This window comes from Metarhizium brunneum, chromosome 2 (genome assembly GCF_013426205.1).
Source record: "Metarhizium brunneum chromosome 2, complete sequence".
Lineage (NCBI taxonomy): Eukaryota > Fungi > Ascomycota > Sordariomycetes > Hypocreales > Clavicipitaceae > Metarhizium > Metarhizium brunneum.
In genome coordinates this window covers 3,213,365-3,235,064 of record NC_089423.1, presented here as the reverse complement: position 1 = coordinate 3,235,064, position 21,700 = coordinate 3,213,365, and the positions used below count along the sequence as shown (strand labels likewise).

General features: G+C 52.1%; 4 protein-coding genes across 4 annotated transcripts; 2 read left to right on the top strand and 2 right to left on the bottom strand.

The window, feature by feature from the left end:
• Positions 1-716: 716 nt before the first annotated feature.
• Positions 717-1,844, top strand: PCL9 (PHO85 cyclin-9; the record flags this gene model as incomplete). Its single annotated transcript, XM_014691794.1, has 1 exon — positions 717-1,844. One exon carries the CDS (start codon positions 717-719, stop codon positions 1,842-1,844), a length of 1,128 nt encoding a protein of 375 aa, XP_014547280.1.
• Positions 1,845-3,725: 1,881 nt separating this feature from the next.
• G6M90_00g039240 (uncharacterized protein) lies at positions 3,726-7,109 on the bottom strand (the record flags this gene model as incomplete). Its single annotated transcript, XM_014691793.1, has 1 exon — positions 3,726-7,109. One exon carries the CDS (start codon positions 7,107-7,109, stop codon positions 3,726-3,728), a length of 3,384 nt encoding a protein of 1,127 aa, XP_014547279.1.
• A 4,600-nt stretch (positions 7,110-11,709) lies between these two features.
• On the top strand, positions 11,710-14,922 carry MET10 (Sulfite reductase [NADPH] flavoprotein component; the record flags this gene model as incomplete). Its single annotated transcript, XM_014691792.1, has 1 exon — positions 11,710-14,922. The coding sequence occupies one exon, from the start codon at positions 11,710-11,712 to the stop codon at positions 14,920-14,922; it is 3,213 nt and encodes a 1,070-aa protein (XP_014547278.1).
• A 2,772-nt stretch (positions 14,923-17,694) lies between these two features.
• fap2_0 (L-saccharopine oxidase) lies at positions 17,695-19,162 on the bottom strand (the record flags this gene model as incomplete). The annotated part of the gene is made up of 3 exons (XM_014691791.1): positions 17,695-17,950; positions 18,055-18,298; positions 18,379-19,162. The coding sequence occupies 3 exons, from the start codon at positions 19,160-19,162 to the stop codon at positions 17,695-17,697; spliced, it is 1,284 nt and encodes a 427-aa protein (XP_014547277.1).
• Positions 19,163-21,700: the final 2,538 nt, after the last annotated feature.

Below are 21,700 nucleotides of genomic sequence, written 5' to 3'. Positions count from 1 at the left end.
CCCAGGGCTTGCTCTTTTTTTGCTCGCCTGCCCCCTGCAGAAAGCCACAGCGCCGCCCGTGTGGTTTGACGTGATCCAAAGCTGGGTTGTGCTCCCACAAGCCGAACCACCAGTCAGTCGTCCATCACTTGGCAGCAGCCAACTGGCACGCACCTGCTGGTCCAGCCCTTTAATACGCACCCCACCCCCACCGATCTCCACCTGCACCCCCTTTCGGTCGCACCCCACCCCCTGCGGAGCCCTTAGTGCCCCGACCAGGCCCCCCCCTGCTACGCTCAGCCCCGTGTTCCCAACGTCACCTACTGACGAACGTCCACGGGCCACAGCCAGCTGGTCATTTGTGGTCAAGGGTCAAGGTGTCAAGGCCACATGCGCATGAGCCTCTCGCGCCCTCCATTGTCTGACGTTGAGAAGCCGAATCGCCTTTTGCTAGTCTCTGATATAGTCTCTGGCCTCCCTTGCTTTGCAATTCCCCCCTGCCCTTCACCTGGCAGTACATACGGAGTGCCTGTCCTCGATATACTACATAATATATCGTCCGGTCTTTCCCACCTTGCCGGCAGGCTGCGATCGATCTTCCCTTTCCACCACCCATCCAAACCTCCAACCTTCAACCCCACTTACACGGGAGGTTGCAACAACAACAACAACAACACCGGCCTTCGCCCTTCGCCGTTGCTACTCGGCATCACGCTCACACATCTCACAGCTTCACCATGGCGCTGCGGCAGTTGACCTTGGACGAGCTCAACCGAGCCGCCCTCGACCAATTTGTATACCAGCCCGTGAGCCGTGAAATGATCTCGTTCCTCGCCGACGCCGCTCACAATGTCATCACATGCGATTCCACCATGATGCCGTCGGCCTCTTCCAAGCATCCTCAACAGCAACAACATCTTCCTCCCTCTCCCCCGAGGAGTCCCGAATCGCAACCTGCTCAACCCGCGGACAACACCTTGCCCACCCTCGAAGAGTTCATCACCCAGCTTGTCGTCTCATCCAATGTTCAGGTCCCGACTCTCATGTCAACCTTGGTTTACCTGACCCGCCTAAAGTCAAAGCTTCAACCCATGGCCCGTGGCCTGCGATGCACGACGCACCGCATCTTCCTCGCCTCGCTCATCCTAGCTGCCAAGTATCTCAACGACAGCTCGCCAAAGAACAAGCACTGGGCCAACTACACACACATCAACACTGACATGTACAGCTTTGGTTTCAACCGCACCGAGGTCAACTTGATGGAAAAGCAACTGCTCTTCCTCCTGGAGTGGGAGCTGAGAATTTCGGAGCAAGACTTGTACCGGGAGCTGGATTCTTTCCTCGAGCCTCTTCGTGCCCGCATTGCCGAGAGACACATCAGGAAGATGCGCCACCGCGAGGAGAAGAGACGACAGCAGGAGGCCAATGCTCGCTATCCCACTCCTCCTGCCTCTCGAGGCCAGTCACGATGCCGACATGCCAGCCCCGAGACTGTCCGCTCTGCCAGCGGCGGTTCCATTACCCCCCCAGGCCTCACTTACAGCAGCTCGGCCAGCTCATATGCCTCATCCATTACCTCGAGCAGGCAGCAATCCCGGTCTGCGACTCCACTCGAGTCGAACCCTTCTCCCTACATGTATGAGGTTTCGCAGCCGCAGGGCAGCCTCTATGACTCTCCCATCCACGTCGTGTTGGAGGCGGACCCTGCCAAGTCGGTACCTGATCTGGCTGCTTCTGGAAACCGCATGCTTCCGTACGAAATCTCTGTTGAGCAATACCAGCAACTCCAGGATGGCTCTGCCAAGAAGCGACACAAGCGAGGAATGTGGGGACGACTACTCGGCGGTGCTGTTGCCGTACGATAATTCTTCTCTCCAGGACTCGCATCACGTACATACGTTACACGCGTCTTTTGAAACTCCCCTCTTTTCCCTCGACGGCGTCGTGTGGCCCTGGGAGTTTTATTTTATTTCATTTTTTTTCTGGCATTACTATGAAGCATGTAATTTTGAGAAAAGCATGGCGTTGAGGACACATTTTCCGTTTTAGAGCGGTTTCGCTCCACTCGAATCACGGCGATCATATATCACATTTCGCTACAAAACCACCTTCAGATTAAACAAGACATTTCTCATGCTCCCCTTGGCATTATTACTACCGCACTTAATGCGTCCCACACAGACGTTTGCAGCGTTATCATGTGTACACAAGACCATATCGATATTACACTTTTCGTGTTGGAAGGCTACCGGCGTTGTATGGACTTTCCTATCTTGTCTTTTCTCTTTCTTTTTCTTACAATTCTCATCGTCTCTCGGCCTGGATCAGAGTTACATTGTTGGCATCATTGGGTTGATGTGCAAGGGATTCTAGGAGTTGGGGTGGGTTTCAGGCATGGAAAGGCGGCTGGTCTGGCACTGCCACGCCTTTGGCCTGAGATATCTCTGGTGTTTGGTTTTATCTTTCTGGCTTACGTGTCCGTGGCATACGGTGGATTAGATTGCCTTCTCGAAGAGAAGTGAATACAATGATTATACCCATTCATGTGTGCCGACGTGCTGTGACTGGGGCCCTCAACATGACTCGTAGATGGAGATTACTTCACTGGGACCGGCAGACGGTGGCAATGGAGTAATCAATGCGCACGACTCTCTGATCCTGTCTCACCACCCTCTACGAGTAATGCGTACATGTCTGCAGAGTACACGGCCAAGGTCGAAAGTGAAGCGCAATTATGCCCCAGCACCCGCACGACGCGGTCCGCGTCCAATATCACGACCGCAGCCCGGCCGCATATTGCCCTATCGTACGGGCCGCTTCCGAAACCAACAAGGGGCGTGTCGATAAGCAAAAGAACCAAGTCAGGTCTGTTATGGCATTGTTGTTGTTGTTGACCTGCATGCATCGTCGAGTATAGGTTTGAAACAAGCCAAAAGTTTGTGCATGTGTACTATTGCAGTGCCTCTTTTCTCCCCCCCCAATTACCCACTTCTCCCTTGGTGGTTACGATTCAAGGGATCTTTGGTGATTTGCAAGGCTGATGGACGGTTTTTTTTTTTTGCTTTCGGTATCATGGCCCCTGCTGGGTGAGGATCCCTGCCGCATTGTATACAAAGTAGGCGATTACGAGGCTGGGCTGTTTGACCGCGTGGGGCGAGGATTATGGCATGGATTACGACGGGTTTCATTTTCGCTGGCTGGCTGGCTGACTGACTGACTGACTGGCCTTTACCTTTTTTTTTGCTTTGAGGGTTATGCGGGCGGGTGTTGAGGTGATTATCTGCTGGCCTGTCATGACTCTGGTTGTCTGGCTATGCGGTCTCGGCTGTTGCGGGCTGGGGGCGAGATTGCTTACCTACCTACTTACTCCAGTTGGGGTGTCTATGATTTTTTTAAACTTGTCACCAGTTGACGGGCGGATTCGGGCGGGTTTGCTTTGTACATACGGGTGCGTTGCTAACCCCGGACGGGAACATGCCTAAGATGCCGCTGCTTACTTGCTTTTGCAACTGATTCTTTCTTCCGAGATTTGCGCTTGGTACGGAGTACTCCGTATAGTATTATGAATCATACTTGGCTAACAATGATTAATTACCCGATCCACCCGGCCAATCATGTCTCCCCATTGTCGTGATCGATTCCAACACAAAACTACCTAGCTAGGCATTACTATTATACATACACGGGCCGTGATACATACAGTATTCCAGCATGTTTGCAGCTCTGCTCGGCTCCTCTTAACTTCTTTATTCCACCACAACGGGGCTGTGTCGAAAGCCCAGCCCCGGCACGCGGGCCCTCAGGCTGAGGCTGCTGAGCACAACGCTGATGCTTGATAGGGCCATGGCGAGTGCCGCCCAGACAGGATCGAGCCTTACGTGATTGCCAGAGCTGGTCTTGATGGCGTACAGGCAGCCCGCGGCGATGGGCACCGCCAACAGATTGTACACGACGGCCCAGCCAAAATTAATCTTGATGCGGCGAAAGACTGTGCGGCTGAGGTCCAGGAGCGTCAGCACCGCGCCCAGGCTCGACGACGCCAGGACAAAGTCTGCGCTGGAAATAGCCACGTCGCTGCCTGAGCCGATGGCGATGCCCACGTCTGCTGTCGTGAGGGCAGGAGAGTCGTTGATTCCGTCGCCAACCATGGCCACCATGGCCCTGCGTGTGCTATACCCGTGGCGTCGGCGGACTGTCCTGTGTGAGTGAAGCGTGGCTTGAAGGTACTGCACTTTTTCCGCCTTTTCTGACGGGAGAACTTCTGCGAGGACGTTGGTGTCTGCGATGCCTACCCGTTGGGCGACGGCCTTGGCCGTGGTGACGTTGTCGCCGGAGAGCATCCAGACTTGCGTTCCTCGGGCGCGGAGTGCCTTGACCACGGCCACTGCCTCCCGCCGGACAGGGTCCGAGATGGATAGAATAGCTGCTAGTATCCATGGACTCTGTTGCTCATGCGGCTTGACTGCCACCACTGCCACCGACTTGGCTTCGCTCTTCCAGCTTTGCAATCGGCTGACGACGGATTGGGACAGTGTGACCGAGAGATCGCGCATGAGGTGCTCGTTGCCAACGGCGATGTCGAATTGCTTATCCTTGTAAGACGCCTTCATTCCTCGGCCGGGCAACTCTTCGATCTTGCCCAGCTCCGCAGATGCTACCTCATCTCCACAGAAGTTGACAATGGCCTTGGCAATGGGGTGACTGCTCTGTTCCTCCACAGCCTTTAACCCGGCGAGCAGTGCCCGTTTGTCCAGATCCTTGACCTCCTGGTGGGGGAAGAGCTCCGAATCCGTGATCTTCGGCTCTCCGCCCTCGGTGAGGGTGCCAGTCTTGTCAAATACCACACAGTCGATTTTGCTGGCCTTTTCAAACGCTTCACCACCGCCCTTGGCAAGAACTCCGTGCTTTGCCGCAATACCGCCGCCAACAAAGATGGCCGTGGGAGCGGCTAGGGCCAACCCGCAAGGGCAGGCAACGACGAAGACGGCAATGGAGAACTGAAATGCAAAGGCCGCGGGGCCGCCTGCCGAGTCTAGCTCCTCCTTTGAGATGTGACCAGTGAGTGCCAGTGAAAACCACACGATCCATGTGATGACGGCAATGAGGGTGATGACTGGAACAAAGTATGAAGTCATTAGATCTGCAATCTGCTCCACCGGAGCTCGCTTGGTCTGTCCTTCACGAACAACATCGACAATCTGATCCAGCATGGACTTGCCTGAGGTACCGGTAACACTGATTGTCACGGCGTCTCCCTTATTCACAGTGCCTGCAAAGACTTCGTCGCCCGGTGCTTTCTTGATTGGGCGGGATTCTCCTGTAAGACTGGATTCGTCAAAATTGGTCTCGCCAGTGATGATAATGCCGTCAGTAGCTGGCGATGCGCCATGCGGAACTCGGATTACATCCCCATATTCTAGCTGGTCTATTGACGTTGTCGTTGTAATTTGACCCCTTATTGGATCCTTCTCCACCAGCACCGCGGTGCTAGGGCGAAGTTTGGCCAAGGCACCGACGGCGTCGCCTGTTTTAGACTTGCTGTACGCTTCTATCAACCGTCCCGCCAAAAGGAACAGTGTCAGAAAGACGACCGAGTCGAAATAGAATCGGTTCTCAGGTACGTAGTCGTCCTTCTTCGCAGCTGCAGCAATCATTTCCGCAACCGATGAAACGTATGCAATGGTAGTTCCTAGAGACATGAGCATGTTCATGCTGCCAAATTTGTAGAACCTTTCGATAATTGGCGTACGGCTACCGGGTCGCCACATGGTTCGAATTTCTTTGATGGCTCGAACGTGAAAAATATCGGCTGCGAAGAAGTATACCGGGGTCGAGAGTACACAAAGGATAATCGCGTTACGGCTCAAACCTGATTTCCAGGGCTCCATAAGGTATTGCTTTGTGGGATTAGAGTCAGGCACCAAACTCATGTAGACGATACCAAGCACAAAGGTCGGAATGGCCAAAATAAGGGTCAACATCATCCTCCAGAACAACTCTCGCTGATGCTTGGCTCGGATAGCCTTTGACCGCTCTTCCAAAGTCGGGGGGTGGTATATTGAGGCCCGCAACGAGGGATCTGTTGCCTCGATGGCCCTGAGAATTTGTCGAATGGTGAAGTCTGGTGCCCGGGGTGTATATCGTATTTTAAGAAATGGCTTATCCAGCGTCGGAGCTTGGAGAATTTCGATGCGCGAGAAACTCAGGTTGTTTAGCGTCTTGCAGATGCGTTGGGGGCATTTGGGGCAGAATATGCCGTCGATTTGAATCTCCACGTCCCGAGCATCTGCAGAGACGCGCTTCTGCTCCTTTAGGTTAATCACCTGGTCAAGAGCAGCGTCATACCCAAGATCCTCGATGGCGTTGACGACATCTTGGATCCGATCCTGCTCCTTGATGTCCACAGTAGCACTATTCGCTACAAGATTGACCACAATCTTGGCGACCCAGGGGAATTTCTGAATCTCATCAGTGATGGTATTGGAGCATGAGGCACAAGTCATGCCGCCAATGGATAAAGTTGCTCGCCATAAGTCCGGGACAGCATCGGTGTCGTCGATGACAACCTCGTCTAGAGGGGTGGTAGTCGCCTTGGAGGTAGCCTTGATCAGATTCTGGGGACTGAACGGGGCTACCACGTGGCGAGTAAGTTGTTCCTCCAAAACACGACCGTTTTCATGAGCCGCGGCCGCTGCCGTGGTTTTGCAACTATCGCAGTTGTCCAAATGCGCTGCTGCTTTGCCTTGATGTGGTGTCGCAGGAGGTGTCCTAGCTCCCCATAACCTCCACCACAGATCGAGGGCACCACTGCCTCTGCGGCGACTGTCTTGGCTTGTTCTTGCTTGTTCAGCATCCGACTCTCTGTTTAGCTCGTCAGGCATGGTGCCTGTCGTATCGACGGCACAGATTTCGAAGCCGACATCCTCAAGCGTCTTACCCATGTCGCGAATAAAATCGGCACTTGCATCTTCGTGCTCGACTGTAACGACAGAGGTGACAACGTTAGGGGACACCCAAAAGACTCTGCCGGCATATTCGTCCTCCAAGGTCTTCTTGATCACCGCAACGCATGATGGACAGTGCAAGTTGCCAACAAGAAAGGATGTTGTGATTATCTTTGGCGGCGCCATGTCGTTTCACAAGCGCAGTGTTTGCCCTCACGGAGATGCCAAACACTGGTCGAGTTGTACCACAACGGCGAAAACGCTGGAGATAGGTCTGGTTATATAGCAATGTTTGAGGTCAAGCTGTCAGTAAAGTTTGTTGTGGAGAGGCGATGGTGAAGAATGTAGGTACACCGTGTGCAATATGTGAGATCGAACTGTGCCTTGGTGTGGCTTTGTCACTCTTTATCAATCACTGAACCTGTCGTAAGGAGAGAAGAATCTGCACAGGCTGTGAGACATATGTGCTGAGTGAATTAGTAAAACCAAAGGGCATGAATAGCGCTCTGAAGAGCAGTGCGAGAATGATTCGGGAAGATTCTTGTTAACATGACTGATGATGTACGACGGCTACATGTTAGGGGGTGACGAACTTTGGCGCTAAAATCCGCACAAATCTCGCAGTCACGACACATGACCCCAGCCAACCTCAAGTTGGATGGAACGCATCAATGGCATTGATTGATGTCGACAGTAGAAAGCGGCTCGGTGCAGCTCGGTGCGCCTCGGTCCGCAAGCGAGGTGACATGGATGGCAAAATGAGGTCCTTTTGCGACAGGCAGAACGCAAATTAAACGCATTGGCTTTGCCAGCTACGGCGCTTCTAGGAGGTTCTAGATACGTCGACGTTTGGCCCTGACGCAGCCCAGGGGTCCGTCGTATGCTCTAGTTTTCCCTTTGCATTGTCGATGACAGAGCACAGCTGACGAACACGTATGACGCTATTCACTCGTCATGTCGAGCAAAAAGGCCTGAAGCCTCCGCAGTCCGCAGTCTGCACCACCAGATCCAGGAACAGCAAAGCTCGAGCCACATGCAGGTGCAGATTGATGGAGAAGAGATCGTGTGCTATGGCAGTGGAGCTCCATATCTTAGCGTCCAGACCGTTGCCGTTGTCACGGTGGCGCAAGGTGGCACAAGCTAAGTCTTGCGCCACCACACAGTCTCCCTTGTCACACAACGCAAAACAAGCGCAAACTTGCTATTACACACCATTCGCCGGCAAAATGAGACGATTTCGCTTCTGTTTGACGGCACGGGAACATGCAGATATTCCTATGGTGATTACGGGGATCACTTGAACGGCATACGGTGGACAAGTGGCTCCATGGGCACTTGACGCACTTGGCCTTCTTTTCATTACCAACCAAGACGATGCTTCGACCTGAGCATACCATGACTGGACCGGAGACGGCATAGAATGATAACATCATTACCTGTCCAAACCCGTCTCTCACTTACAAGTTACGAGCACCAAGCAATTAACCGGAAGCCAGCCTCAATGTCGTGCTACATATTGACAGCCAGGCCCATGCAGACAAGAATAGAGCTACTTCTACCGAGACAAGCCCCCCTTAACAAACCTTCGCGTTCATCGCTGTTTGCAAAATTGACTGCAAGAAGTGAAGGCCACAGGCCATCTCACCATCTTGGCACTACCTCTGCCAACACCGACACTCCCAACACCCCCGGTTCCCAGGTCGCGTGCATCTTGACTCTGGCGCCGGCAAGAGCGGATCAATAATGAAGCAAGTGGGCATTGTGATATGCCGATGTTATGCATCATCAAATTCGTTCTGTGAAACAAAATGTCATGGGCTCTCGTTGATGCTGCTCGTAAGACGGCTTTGCGCACTGACGCTGTAAAATTGATATCACAAGAATCTCTCAAGGAGGTGCGCGAACTTTTAATTCGACCTTGACATATTTTGTTGTTGTCTTCTCTTGGCTAGTCTTGGCCAACTTGACCATCAGATACAGCTGGAGGCAAAATGTATTTGGCCAGATGAGGTACCTGGCTGTCGCGCCCTATACGATAATATAATGGAGCCTGCTAGTGTATACATGTTGACGGGCAAATATACCTGCGAGACTGTAGTTCCTTCCCCGGTCAAGACGTACACCCCAAAGGCAGGAGGGACACGCTCTCTCGGGTGCGAGTTGTCTGGAACAAGGTAAACAAGGCACCCCAGTCGAACACGGAGAGGACAAAAACTTCTGAGAGATTTGATCAAAATACTTCTTCTCATTCCCCCCCGCATGTGATAACTGCATGCACAATTGGTGCGTCTTAGGCTAACTTCTTCACTTTTACAATAAATAGCTGTACCATCTCGGCTCGCTCTTGGTGGTGAAGCTCTCCTCTCTCAAAGTTGCCTTGATCAAACAACCCAGAAAACGGCACGCAAGTCATCAAAACTTTTGAGACCACAGCTACTCTGCCATACCAGATCAAACAAAAAAAAATGATGGAGGCCCACAATACAAGCGATGCTCTCTCGGAAACAGTCGTCGGCACCAAATCCGTTGAAAAAAAATGGTGGCATCCGATGAAAGAGTGCGGTTCGACAGTCCAAATCGTGATAGCCACTATACTGGGTGTTGCCACTGGCTTCATCATATCTACACTGGTTCCAGACAGGCCCAAGCTTCAGCCTGCAGGAAATTGTCTCGTTCCACATCCGGACCCAGTATGGCTGGTAGCTCTTAGAAGCGTCGGTATGATACAAAGCCCTCAAAGAAGCCACAGGTACATGGTTCACCAATATTAACTTTGGTAGTCACACTGTTGGTTTTCTTATCGATGAATCTCACACTCCAACGAGTGGTACGAATTGTCACGGATGGGTCGTTTCCAATGTGGTTTGTCGGGTACTTCATCACGGTGGTTGTTTCTTTCGTCGTTTGGTGCTGTATTCTGGCATCCTCTATATGGTATCAAATCTTCACAATAGCCGTTGAACGAGAGCAAGTTGTGGAGAAAGGTAACAGCATTGGCGACAAAGGTGACGTCCCCATAAGGATGCTGTAGCCGACACAGGTGGTTTATACAACGACGATGATCTCTGGTGGATTTTGTTGTTCATGATCGATTGGCACTTCTTTTGGCACTAGGTGAAGAATACTGAACAACAAAATCACTTCTGAACTCTAAGAATAGGCCCCAGTCAGCATCTTCCTGATTCTCGACAATATTGCTAAATTAGACATGGTGGATGTTTCCAAGAAAGTGGGTGTCTTCACTGGCATCACATTAGCTATAGGGTCTAATACTTCACCTTTTTGTAACTACACCCACTACATTTCACACTATAAACAGAATAAAATACTCGTTGAAGAATTCTCCCGCCTATAGCTTGTCTTAGCAACATGGACGGGTAGTTCTCTCGCCTTTGTTCACAGCCAGTTACACTTGACATGCTCACACGGGCCCAGCACTGCCTTCCATTTCTCTTTGCTGCAGTCTACTCAGCTAGAACAGATAGCGCTCATCACTGCCATGTACTCGGTCATTGTGACGTTTGACTAGTTATTTACCCGTTTCCGAACAGCATTAAGCGTATCGGAGGATTCCTTTGCATCAATGATTCTGTACAAGACTACCAACAATGGCAATTCTAATGAACCACAGGACGAAGTTGCGGGCATTGAGACTCGTGGGGCGCACAACCAAGTGTAATGCAATAGATTCGAGTCTTTGGGGTTGACCCAGTTTCTAGAGCAAGATATTTGCCGAGGACAGATGTTGCTAGGCTGAAGGGGGATTTACATCATGCCAATCCATATAGAGGTATGTCGTAAACGTGTACAGAATCCGGGGTGGCAGCCGACAATTGGGTTGCTATGCAAAAAAGTATATACACATTTGCACCTAGACAGAAAAACATGACACCATAAAGTTATATATACAAGTCGAAATTCCAAAAAGAAAGTGAAGTTTCTTAAAACTAAAAACAACAAAAAAATCACACCAAACACATTGTAACATATGAGCACAGCAACGGTGGTTGGCCTTGTCGGCCCAACGCGAGGGACGGCCACCCCGCCAATGAGGTCCAAGAATAATTACAAATCCGGTAAAGTGCCAAGTCCTCGACCCAACAAAAAAGGGCAGGATCAGGCAGAACAAAACATGTCACATTACATCTCCGTATCTCTCTGCCAGGAGCATTTCCATCATTGTTAAGTTAAACACAAATACGAAGCATGCATGAATGAAGTCAAATACGAAACCAGCCGAGCGGGACTCGGCGGAACCTCGCTGTTCATTCTACCACCCTTCGGTCCCTCGATGGCGGAAGTCGGAAACAGTGGGTCAATCCGGGGACCGCGTGAGGATCTGGCTCTTGCATCATAGGCGCTAAACCTAATCTGGTAAAAACGAATTGCGTGATTCTATCAAAGTATCAACAATTTGGGGCCAGAACCGGGAGAATGCCAATGGCGATAGTAATCGCAGGACACGAATCGCCATGGAAGGGGAGTTTTATGGGCACCGAGGTACGGGCTAGTATGGGTTTGAGCGTGGGGTCGAGACTCGAAAATGGTTTTCAATGCGCTCCTGGACTCGACACTTTTCTTGATCTTTTCCTGTTTCCTGTACACCTGTCTTCGCTCTTGAGCATCTGTACGTTTCTGAATTGACGTTGTTGGAGGTATTTGTATACTGAGGGAACTGGATATTCGCCAGAGACAAAGGGAAACTCCTCCGTCATCTGAGCCAGCCTCTCTCCTCCATACGTGACATCAACGTCCTCGTCGACAGTCTTCATCAGACGTATTCAAGATGCGTTCTCAACCGCAGGAGTCGACTGGCGGGGCCGTCCCTCCGCAAAAGACCAACTCCTCCGACTTTGAGATCCTCTCATCAGCGTTGCCCTTTGGCCAGCCTGTCCCCTTGGACGCCATCTCCGGCCCTACCTACGTGACTGCTCAGCTCCTCGTGCAGCAGATTGCCTACAAGCTCTCCGACAAGATATTCTCCTACTCTCCGGAGACTTTCGACCTCGACGTCGCCGCCAAGAACTGGGCTGCCAAACAGAACACCAACATTCATGGATACGCCCCTCAGGTTCTCCCTCTGCAGACTAGAACCGGAGCTGGTGCCTTGGCGTTGGGATACATCTTTTCTCCCGACTTTGATGTCTCGAGGAGACACATTCCCCAGACCTTACTCGCCCCCTCGGGCAGTCTTCAACAGTTACGGGGCACTCTGGACCAACTCTCCCTCTTGTATAGCGTTTCCAGCCCGTTTGTTGCCCACGTCGCTGCGGCCGATTACACCGATGCCGACGGCCTTGTTTCCAATTACGACACGGCATTGAGATTGGCGGAGGATCTTGGCCTAGGTCTGGTTAGCAGCTCTTCTACATATGAGGCTCAGCACATGTCCCTGTTCTCGACTCTGCTCGCTACTGTCTTACCTACGCTCCATGTCTACGATGGTATCCGCGTTGCTAGAGAAACTCTGCGAGTTGTCGATGCTTTGAGCGAGTCTGGTGTCGCCGACGTATACAACAAGCTTGTGTCTGAGGCGGGCAAGCTCAACTCTCATCTGGACACTGCCGGCAAAGTCGTTGAGCTGCTGAAGCTGTTCAACGATGAGCTTGGAACGGTTTACCAGCCGTTTGAATACCATGGCCACGAAACCCCGGATGTGGTTCTGGTTGCCTTTGGCAGCGTCGAAACCCAAGTTGCCAAACAGACTCTGAACAAGATCGCTGCTGATGGTGCCAAGGTCGGCGTCATCAATGTCCGCGTTTACCGGCCATTCATCGAGGAGGAGTTCCTCAAATCCATCCCTGCCTCAGCTCGCACCATTGCTGTCCTCGGCCAGGTTCGTGACCACGTTGCCGTAGCGGACGATGCCACCCAGTCCGCCCTCTACGGCGATGTCTTGGCCGCCGTTACGTTCTCTGCAAAGTTTAGCGAGGAGCCCCGAGTCCTTGACATCAAGTACACTCCCGCCCAGTCCCTGACTCCCCAGGGCCTGGTAAACACATTGAACAAGGTGTTTGGCAACGAGGATGAAGCCAAGGCCTTGCCTTCTCTGGTTAATGCTGAACAATACACTTTCTGGGACGTTGACAACTCAGCAGCTGTCAACTCTCCCGCCGTTATTGGCCACATCCTTTCCAAGCAGTCCACAACCAATGTTTACGTTCACGCCACGTATGATAACCTCACGCAGGGCGGTGTTGTCCGCACGGATGTGCGAGCTTCCAGGAAAGCCCTGGAGGCTCCTTACGACGTGTATGAGGCGGATGTCGCTGTTATTGGTGATGATTGTGTGCTCAAGGATGTAAATGTTGTGGAGAGCGTCGCCCACGGCGGCAAGATCATTCTCAAGCTGCCCAATTTCAAGGTCGAGGAGGTTGAGAAGCGTCTCTCTGCTGCATTCCGCAAGGCTGTTCAGGAGAAGGACGCCCAGCTCTTTGTTCTGGACACTTCCTTCTCCCCTGCCTTTGAGAAGGATGCTCAATCCAAGTTGCTTCTTGAATTGGCTTTTCTGAAAGTTGCCCAGCCCGAGCTTTCTCCTGAGATTATCAGCAAGCTGGTCCTTGTTGAAGGCCACCCGCCCACTTTGGAAGAGTGTGCTGAAGCTGTCAATCAGTGCCTCAGTAAGCTTGAAGTGCCAGCTACCTGGGCTGAAGTCGCGGACAACTTTGAGGCTCCCCGGCTCCCCATATCCCTCCAGTCCAACAGTTTCCTTCCGTTCCGGAAGGAAGATGTCGAGGAGGCTCTGGAGCTCCGCGACTGGCAGACTGCCGCCAAGGGTCTCGTCTTCAAGGAAGCTTACGAGACACGCACGGGGCTCCGACCAGATTTGCCAGTCAAGACGGCTACTATCCGTGTCAAGGAGAACCGTCGCCTTACCCCCTCCGATTACGATCGCAACATTTTCCACATTGAGTTCGACCTTGGCGACTCTGGTCTCACGTACAAGATTGGTGAAGCCCTTGGAATCCATGCCGAGAATGACGAGGAGCAGGTCTCTGCGTTCATTCAGGCCTATGGCCTCAACCCGGCCGAGCTGGCCCGGGTACCTGCTCGCGAGGATCCTGAGGCGTTGGAGATTCGTACCGTTCATCAGGCTTTGATCCAGAACGTCGACATTCTCGGCAAGCCACCGAAGCGATTCTACGAAGCCCTGGCAGAGTTTGCTACCGACGAGACTGAAAGGAAGAAGCTCGAGGCCCTTGGCAGCTCTGCCGGGGCCGAGGACTTCAAGCGACGCTCCGAAGTAGACATGCTGACGTACGTCGATGTCCTCGACGAATTCAAGTCTGCCCGCCCCAGCTTCAACGACCTGGCCAGGATGGTCAGCCCCCTCAAGCGTCGCGAGTACTCCATCGCCTCGGCACAGGCCGTGACGCCCAACTCGGTGGCTCTGATGATCGTCGTGGTCGACTGGGTCGACACCAAGGGCCGCACTCGCTATGGCCATGCCACTCGCTACCTCAGCCGCCTGCAGCCAGGCGCTGTTGTGACGGCCTCTGTCAAGCCTTCGGTCATGAAGCTCCCTACCAGGGACACGGCACCACTCATCATGGCAGGCCTGGGCACGGGGCTCGCTCCCTTCCGCGCATTCGTCCAGTATCGTGCCATGCAGAAGGCGCAGGGCAAGGAAATCGGCGCCATCCTCTTATACCTCGGTTCCCGGCACCAGCGCGAGGAGTATCTCTACGGTGAAGAGTGGGAGGCGTACCTCGCCGCGGGCGTGGTTACTCTGGTTGGTGCTGCCTTCTCTCGGGATCAGCCTCAGAAGATCTACATCCAGGACAGGATGCGGCAAACTCTGGGGGATATTGCCAAGGCGTACGTCCAGGACCAAGGTAGCTTCTACTTGTGCGGTCCTACCTGGCCTGTCCCCGACGTGACCAAGGTCCTGGAGGAGGCCATTGCAGCTGATGCCAAGGCCAGCGGGAAAAAGGTCGATCCCAAGAAGGAGATTGAAAAGCTGAAGGAGGAGGGACGTTATGTTCTCGAGGTATATTAGACATTAGCTTCGGATGTTGTAGGGAGGAAGGGGGACCAGCTTTCTTTGCCCACAGGGCCTGATATGTCCACGCCTATAGATTCTGGTAATGAATTATCACATTTTCCATCACCTTTATCGTACGATTTGAGACGTACTTGCCGTAGCCATTGCCCGCATCTTACACCGCACCGCCTGAAAAAAATACGTGAAACCAATAGCGTCTCCTCGATCGAGCCCGCCATTATCCCATCATTATCATCGCCATCATCATCATCGGCTGCGATGGGTACACTGCATATTATAGATATATCCCAAAGGCATCGAGCCTCAAAACTAAGCCCGTATGCAGCGCATATAGAAAACCCCGGTTGGCCATCTCAAACCGGGCATTAGCAACAAGAAACATACATACATCGTGCCAAGGCGGCCTTGTTGTCAACCGCGGCTAAAATATTTGCTTTTTGAGAAATTTGCCCCGTCAACAAGCGATGAAAATGATAAGAGAAGAAAACAAAGAAAAGCAAAAAAGGACACAAAACAGCTGAGGCCCCGGTCTCAATGCCCACGGCACATGCGTCATTTGTGTTTGTGCATATTACGGACGCCGCAAGATGCCCATGCTCCGTATTGAACGCCCTTTTACCAGAATGACGGGTCAACTCCCCCGTTCTCAGACACGGTCATATCAGGCCATCTCTGTCTCGCGTACTGTCCCCGTTAGAGGTTCCGACACCTATCCCTTGTACTCTGTACGGGGTATCATGCCACCGAATGCCTGATCGCACCATAATACTCAGACATGCCGGATCTTTCCGCTTCTGCAGCATCCGTGATGAATCTGGATTCTTCTGGGGATTCAGAGTCCTTGGTTTGAGCAGCGTTTTTTTTTTTTTGCCTCCCTCCCCCTTTCTTCATTCCCCCCCTTTTCGGTGGATCGAGGCGTTGGGAAAGATAATAATGGCGTCAAAGAATCTTCGTTGCGCATACGGCGTACGTATTTGCCTTGACCATGACTCTTCTTTGTCTGGCATCCAATCACGGTAGAAGTTCCGTCACGGTTGAAAATGCTGGTAGGTGGTTGCCGTTCAACGCTACGGAGCGGCGAGTGAAACGCACGTTGATGGCGTCCGAGCTGCAGACAGTGGCGTTCTTGTTGGGAATGATGATTTATCCTTCCATCTCCGGTAGAGGTCTGCTGCGTCAAGCTTTCGGCGACGCATCCGTTGTGGTACACGTGCTTTGTTTCGCAGGGCGCTTGGTGGCCATGTGCCTTTGACAGAATGGGCAAGAATGTTTCCGACATGAACCCTCAACATGTTAGCTAGTTCGCCTATTTTCTCAAATTGTTACCTTATTGTGAAATGTAGACTGTAATTGGCTACTGTATATGCTGATGAGATCGGCAATATCTCCGTTCGTGACTGCTTCTTCATTTTCTGGGCGGCGAGTCTCGAGGTGACGTTTAGTCATCGTGACAGCTGACGGCCTGGCTTTGCAAAGGATGCTTTTGATGGCCCAATTCCACGCAGACAGATGACGGACCGCAAGAGTTCATCTCATGTTTCAAACACCGTATTCCTGGATCTTCATCCAATAGGATGCCGCTTCCATATGTACATGTAGCCCTTCCCCCTGGGCCGGATCTCGGACGCCATGTGCCAAACCAAACGCGTGCCAACAACTCAGCCAGCCACAATTATGAAAGCTTCTCAGAATTCCAGGAATCTTCCCACGGGGTTAATATTCCCCCTTTTGCTTGCTTCCAGCCATCAGCGTGTCAAATGTGCAAAGACCAGTTGATCGGCAGCTATTGACGCACAACCCCTCTTCACCATCTACTCATTCAAATTTGGAGTAGAAGTGACTTTTGCCTTTCCAAGTGGCCTCTGTTTACAATGACAGAAAATGCTGGGCGTGGACAGTTTCTAAACGCTCATTGCTTTCTGATCGTATGAGAACCGTGATCCCCAATGCCAGTCAAGCATGTGGTTGGGCAACTCCATGGTCCATTGTCAGTTTCTTTCATTCTTCATCGAAATGGCCTCATGCACAAAACCCAAGTAGACGGCAGCACACGCGCAGAGGGCTAGGGCTGCAAGGGGAACGGAGCAGTTGTAGTTGTTGTATTGAAAATTCTCACTCGAGATCATTCGTTCATGCACACGCCAGACAAAGCGAAACCGTCGGGTCCACCACCTATCATTCAGTCTATTTCCCACAGCAGTTCAGGTCTAGCCCTACCACACCGACCCCGGCCCCTCTTGAAGCCATGGTTCGATATTGTCCAAATAAAAAAAAGACTCGTCGCAACTCCGCCTCTCTATGGGGGAAAGCCTGTGCAAGAAGGAAGGGGGCGGCGTATTCATCACATATCCAGTGACAAAGCTTTTGTATAAGCCTCAAATTCGACAGCATTTTTAAGATGAAACGGAATAGTGAAATTGAAATTACCATAGTGTCCAAGTTTAAAAAAAGGAGGAAAGAAAAAAAAGTTAAGAAACTCCGTAGTATGTATCACCAAAAAAAGCCGTGAACAAGTAAAGAAAACCAAGCACATTCCGACGCGAGAACTCCAGTATGCTGTTTGCACAGTGCCCCACATTCAGCCTCTCTGAGGTGTAAAGGCATAAACTCTTTGTCTTGTTGCTTTTTTTCTCTTTCGTAATTTTTAGTCAGGTAATTCGCAATGTAGCGCCAGTGTTGTCGCGTTTGTTGACTCTTTCCTCGACGCTCTTACCGCCTCGGAGACAAGATCGAGTAGTTACTGCAACGAACCTCAACAGTGGCCGGTCACGCGAGCCAGTCCTGCAGGTCTCCCACGATCTGATATGTCGGATTGGCTGAATGGCCATCACCGCCTTTTTTGTCCCAAGCCCAACGATCAGCGAATTCGGTCTCAAGGCTGCCTTGCATCATGTCGGCAATGTAGTCTCCAATTACTGGCAAGAACTTCCAGCCATGAAACGAGCCGCCAGTTGCCACGTAGAGACCATGGCTATGCGGATGTGGCGTGATTAGGAAGTCGTGTGTTGGAGTAGATGCGTCCCTGTAGAGAAGGACGTTTTGTCAGCATGCAGTTATTGGTTTACAACGCGGGCCTTCACTAATAACAGGTGGAGAAGTTGGAACAACATTTGGCACATAACTTACCAGCACATGCGGTAGGCGTCAATAGCGACATCCTCCACCTCCTTGCCGTAGAGGCCATCAAGGGTCTTTCTGGCACGCTCTTGGAAGAACTTGATGAACTTGGGCCCGGTCCAGACGTTGAACGCGCTGTCTTCGGGGGCCATGGACAGGCGCTGACCGGTCAAGGGGCACTCGACGTAGTTGGTGAAGCACATATCGCAGTTGAATTTGATGGTGCCATCTGCAAGAATGGACATTCCTTCGCCTATAGTTTCAAGTCAGCTTGGCAAGCCATTGCAAGCAGGGATCGTGATGGCGAGGCCGTTGCCCTGGGACGCGACAAACCTTTGACCTGAGGCAGGCAATTCTTCAACACGGGAATAGACGACAGCTTCTCCTGCTGGGCGCCCTGGACCTTGGCGTAGAAGCTCACGGCACCGGTTGCCAGCAGCCTGTCGCCGACCTGAAGCTGTTGATTCTCAGGCGCACTCTGTGCCAGCAGGGCTGCGGTGCGTGCCCCCGTGGCAAGCAAGATTTTGTCTGCATGCAGAGTCTCCCCAGACTGCAGTGTGACTCCCGTGCACTCACCAGTGGCACCAATGTTGATCTTTGTCACGACGCCGACGACGTACTCAACCCCCTGGTCCACGGCTTCTTGAACGACAGCCCCGAGGGCTTTGTCCGCCTCGGCAAAGCCCACTGCCGGGTTGAAGAGAATCTTGTCCAAGCCGTCAAAGTTGGCAGTGGCGAAGGAGCCGTTCCACCGTTGGCGAACCTCCTTTACAGTAAGAAAGTGTGCCTTGCTCTCAATGCCCATCTCCTTGTACGAGGCAATGCTCTGCTCGCCAAAGTTGGAGGGGTCGGCCCTTAGCATGCCAACCTCATGATACCATGGCTTGTATAGGCCGTGATTTCGCCACATGGGCATGGCCTTCTTCAGCATTTGCATGTACAGTTTGTCAGGATAGTCGTCGCGGACAATCTTGTTGATGTCGTGCGAAGCCGCACGAGGGTTTGGGAAATTTGTGGTATCAACGAGAGTGACGTGGGTGGTTCCTTCCCGTTTGGCCAAGGTCAACGCGGTGGCGGCACCAAAGTTGCCGGCACCGATGATGAGATAGGACGTCATGTCGCGTGCTCCCTTGCAACGACAATGCGAGACGACTTGCAAGTGTGTAGGCAGTGATATAGTGGCGGTGATGGCGAGTAACCGCAACGTCGTATTGACTTTGCACCAGACGTTGTCGCGGAGGTGGTGTAAGTGAGGCAGACGGTGGAGGGTGGCCGCAAGACCGAAGTGATAAATGAATATAAAAGAGCTGTTGCGTGCCACACACTTGATGCTACGACGGCAGAAGACAAGACTTGATGCTTCAACGTCACGAGAGAGCCTAGGGCGCAGCTGGGGTTTTATACTTGGACCCGGGCTTGCTCACCGGTCGAGCTTAATTTGGGGGGTGTGAGGAGATAATGCCACAGAGTGACGATATAAAACATGTGAAGCGGTGACACCAGGATTCATCTTTTTCGACCCAAGGGCGCCCCGACGTGTCCCACCGGAAGTTCGGGGAAACAGGGAAAGAAGAAATTCGAGCAAGAGTGAAAATGAAAACAAAACGGCCATGCAAAATGGCCAGGAACGGCGGCGCCAGCATCCAGAGCCATCGTGGGCCAAAGGTCATGTTGAGGGACCATGCCTGACAGTGAGAACGTGTCAAGCAAGGAGACGTCCCTTCCAAATCCCTGCAACCAATAGGGTCCGCGTCTTTGGTTGTTTTTGGGGGGAGGGAAGAGAACAACAGCGACAGAAACACTGGCGGGAACTGCTTTGATTTCATCCGGGGGAGGGGGGTGGGAGAATCAAGCCGCCATCGGGTGAATTCGCACACATGCCATTGTCCCCGTTGCGTCAGTTTGCTCAAATACACAATGACGACGCAAACATTCCAATTTCCGTTCTGTTTGGCCTTGAGAGACTCGTCAGTTGGCACCATAGCACCAACACAAGCACTAGGGGGAAATGGCTGTTCAAGAAGACGCATTGACCCGGCACGATCAAGGTAAAGCGGCGAATTGATGAGGGAACAAGACGAGACAACAAGAAGGTTTGTGGCACTGGCTTAGACGAAGGGGGGGGAGCCCATGGTCAAAGTTAGAATGGCCAGACCACGTAGCATTATTACGATACAGAGTACTCCATGGTAGTAGTACCTTGAGGCAAGTACAGAGTCGATAATGATGATAAATTTTTGAGTCTCGTGTATGGACAGATCTTTCATGTTTGGGCACAGAGGATGGGGTGAATGCAGAATGCCGAATACAACAACGGCTTTTCGCAGCTGTTTCGCCTAGATCCTTGTTCAGGTTGCCAGTCGCGGCAGCGAACGAGAGGCAGACAAAAGTGCGGGCAATTTTATCTTATTATTAGAAAAAGACAGATTTTTTTTAAAAAAGAAAGAAATAAAAAAACCTGGCGTCGGGCAAGCATGTGCTCGCTCGCCATAAGTCGAGACCATCACAAAAAGAGCAACGTTGGTTCGCATCAACCAACGACCCAGAGTTGGGTCAGAAATCGCCCAAAGAGTTTCATGTAATAAGTTGCAGAGTGCTCCATACGGGTGTAATACGTTCAGCAACAAAGGCAAGGCAGAAACATGCAATGAATGACTTAGTTGTAGACGCCCGACATCTGGACTGCGTCGGCATCTGATTGGAGATGATGAGACTGAATGTGGTCTGGTGTCATTCACTCCATACATTAGGTACCTGGGTACTTACCCAGGTACTTGCACCAGGTCCCTGTAGGCAGCATCACATCTATCCAGATATACATAAAGTACATGGGCACTTGGGTAAACACCTTGCAGAGTCTCGATTCTGCTCCCCTCGGGACTGCCATATCGAGTTCCACGTACGGAGCATCGTTTTAATGTCGGCTTGTCCCGGACGCGGTACGCTGTAGGTAGTACTCTCTTTTGGCTACTAAGGACCGGACTAGTAAGTACTACCTCTAAAGTCCTTGAGTACCCAGGTACTTGAGGTAATGGTACATGTATCTGCTGCCCGCGTACATGTGCCACTAGGTTCCAATTACTTGGTACTCCATGTTGGCATCGCGTTGCTTCAAGCTTCTTCTTCTTCTTCTTCTCGTCTTTTTCTCCTTCAGTTTGATGCCAACAGGCAAGCTGGACGTCGCTCTCGAGGACCCAGGTACTACTCGACCAGTTCTCCCTTCTCGCCTGGTACCTTGACTCCTTGTCCCTGCCCTGGCTCCTAGACTCCGCATCTGTCGTTCGCAGACATGCCCGACATCTGATCCCCATCCCCATCCCCACCCCCAATCGTCTCTTCTCTCCGCAAACATCCCATCTCTCTCAATCTATTCCGAGCTGCCGGACGGAGAGCCAAGGGATGGAGCCGGCAGCCCCCACAACCGAGTCCAACAGGATGATCTGAACTGTCTCTGCCAGACTCCCATCATCTGCATGTACCCAGGCTGCTGCCCCCTTGGCTCGTAATTATGGCCCGCATGAGATGCCTCGTTAGCCTGCCACATTTTGTTTGGTGGCCTGGTTTGGTGGCCAGGCGTCCACGTACATGCATCATGTCTGCTCCCCTGGTCGTCTGGCTGCAGCAATAACACTTGATTGCACCGGGGCTCCAAGGC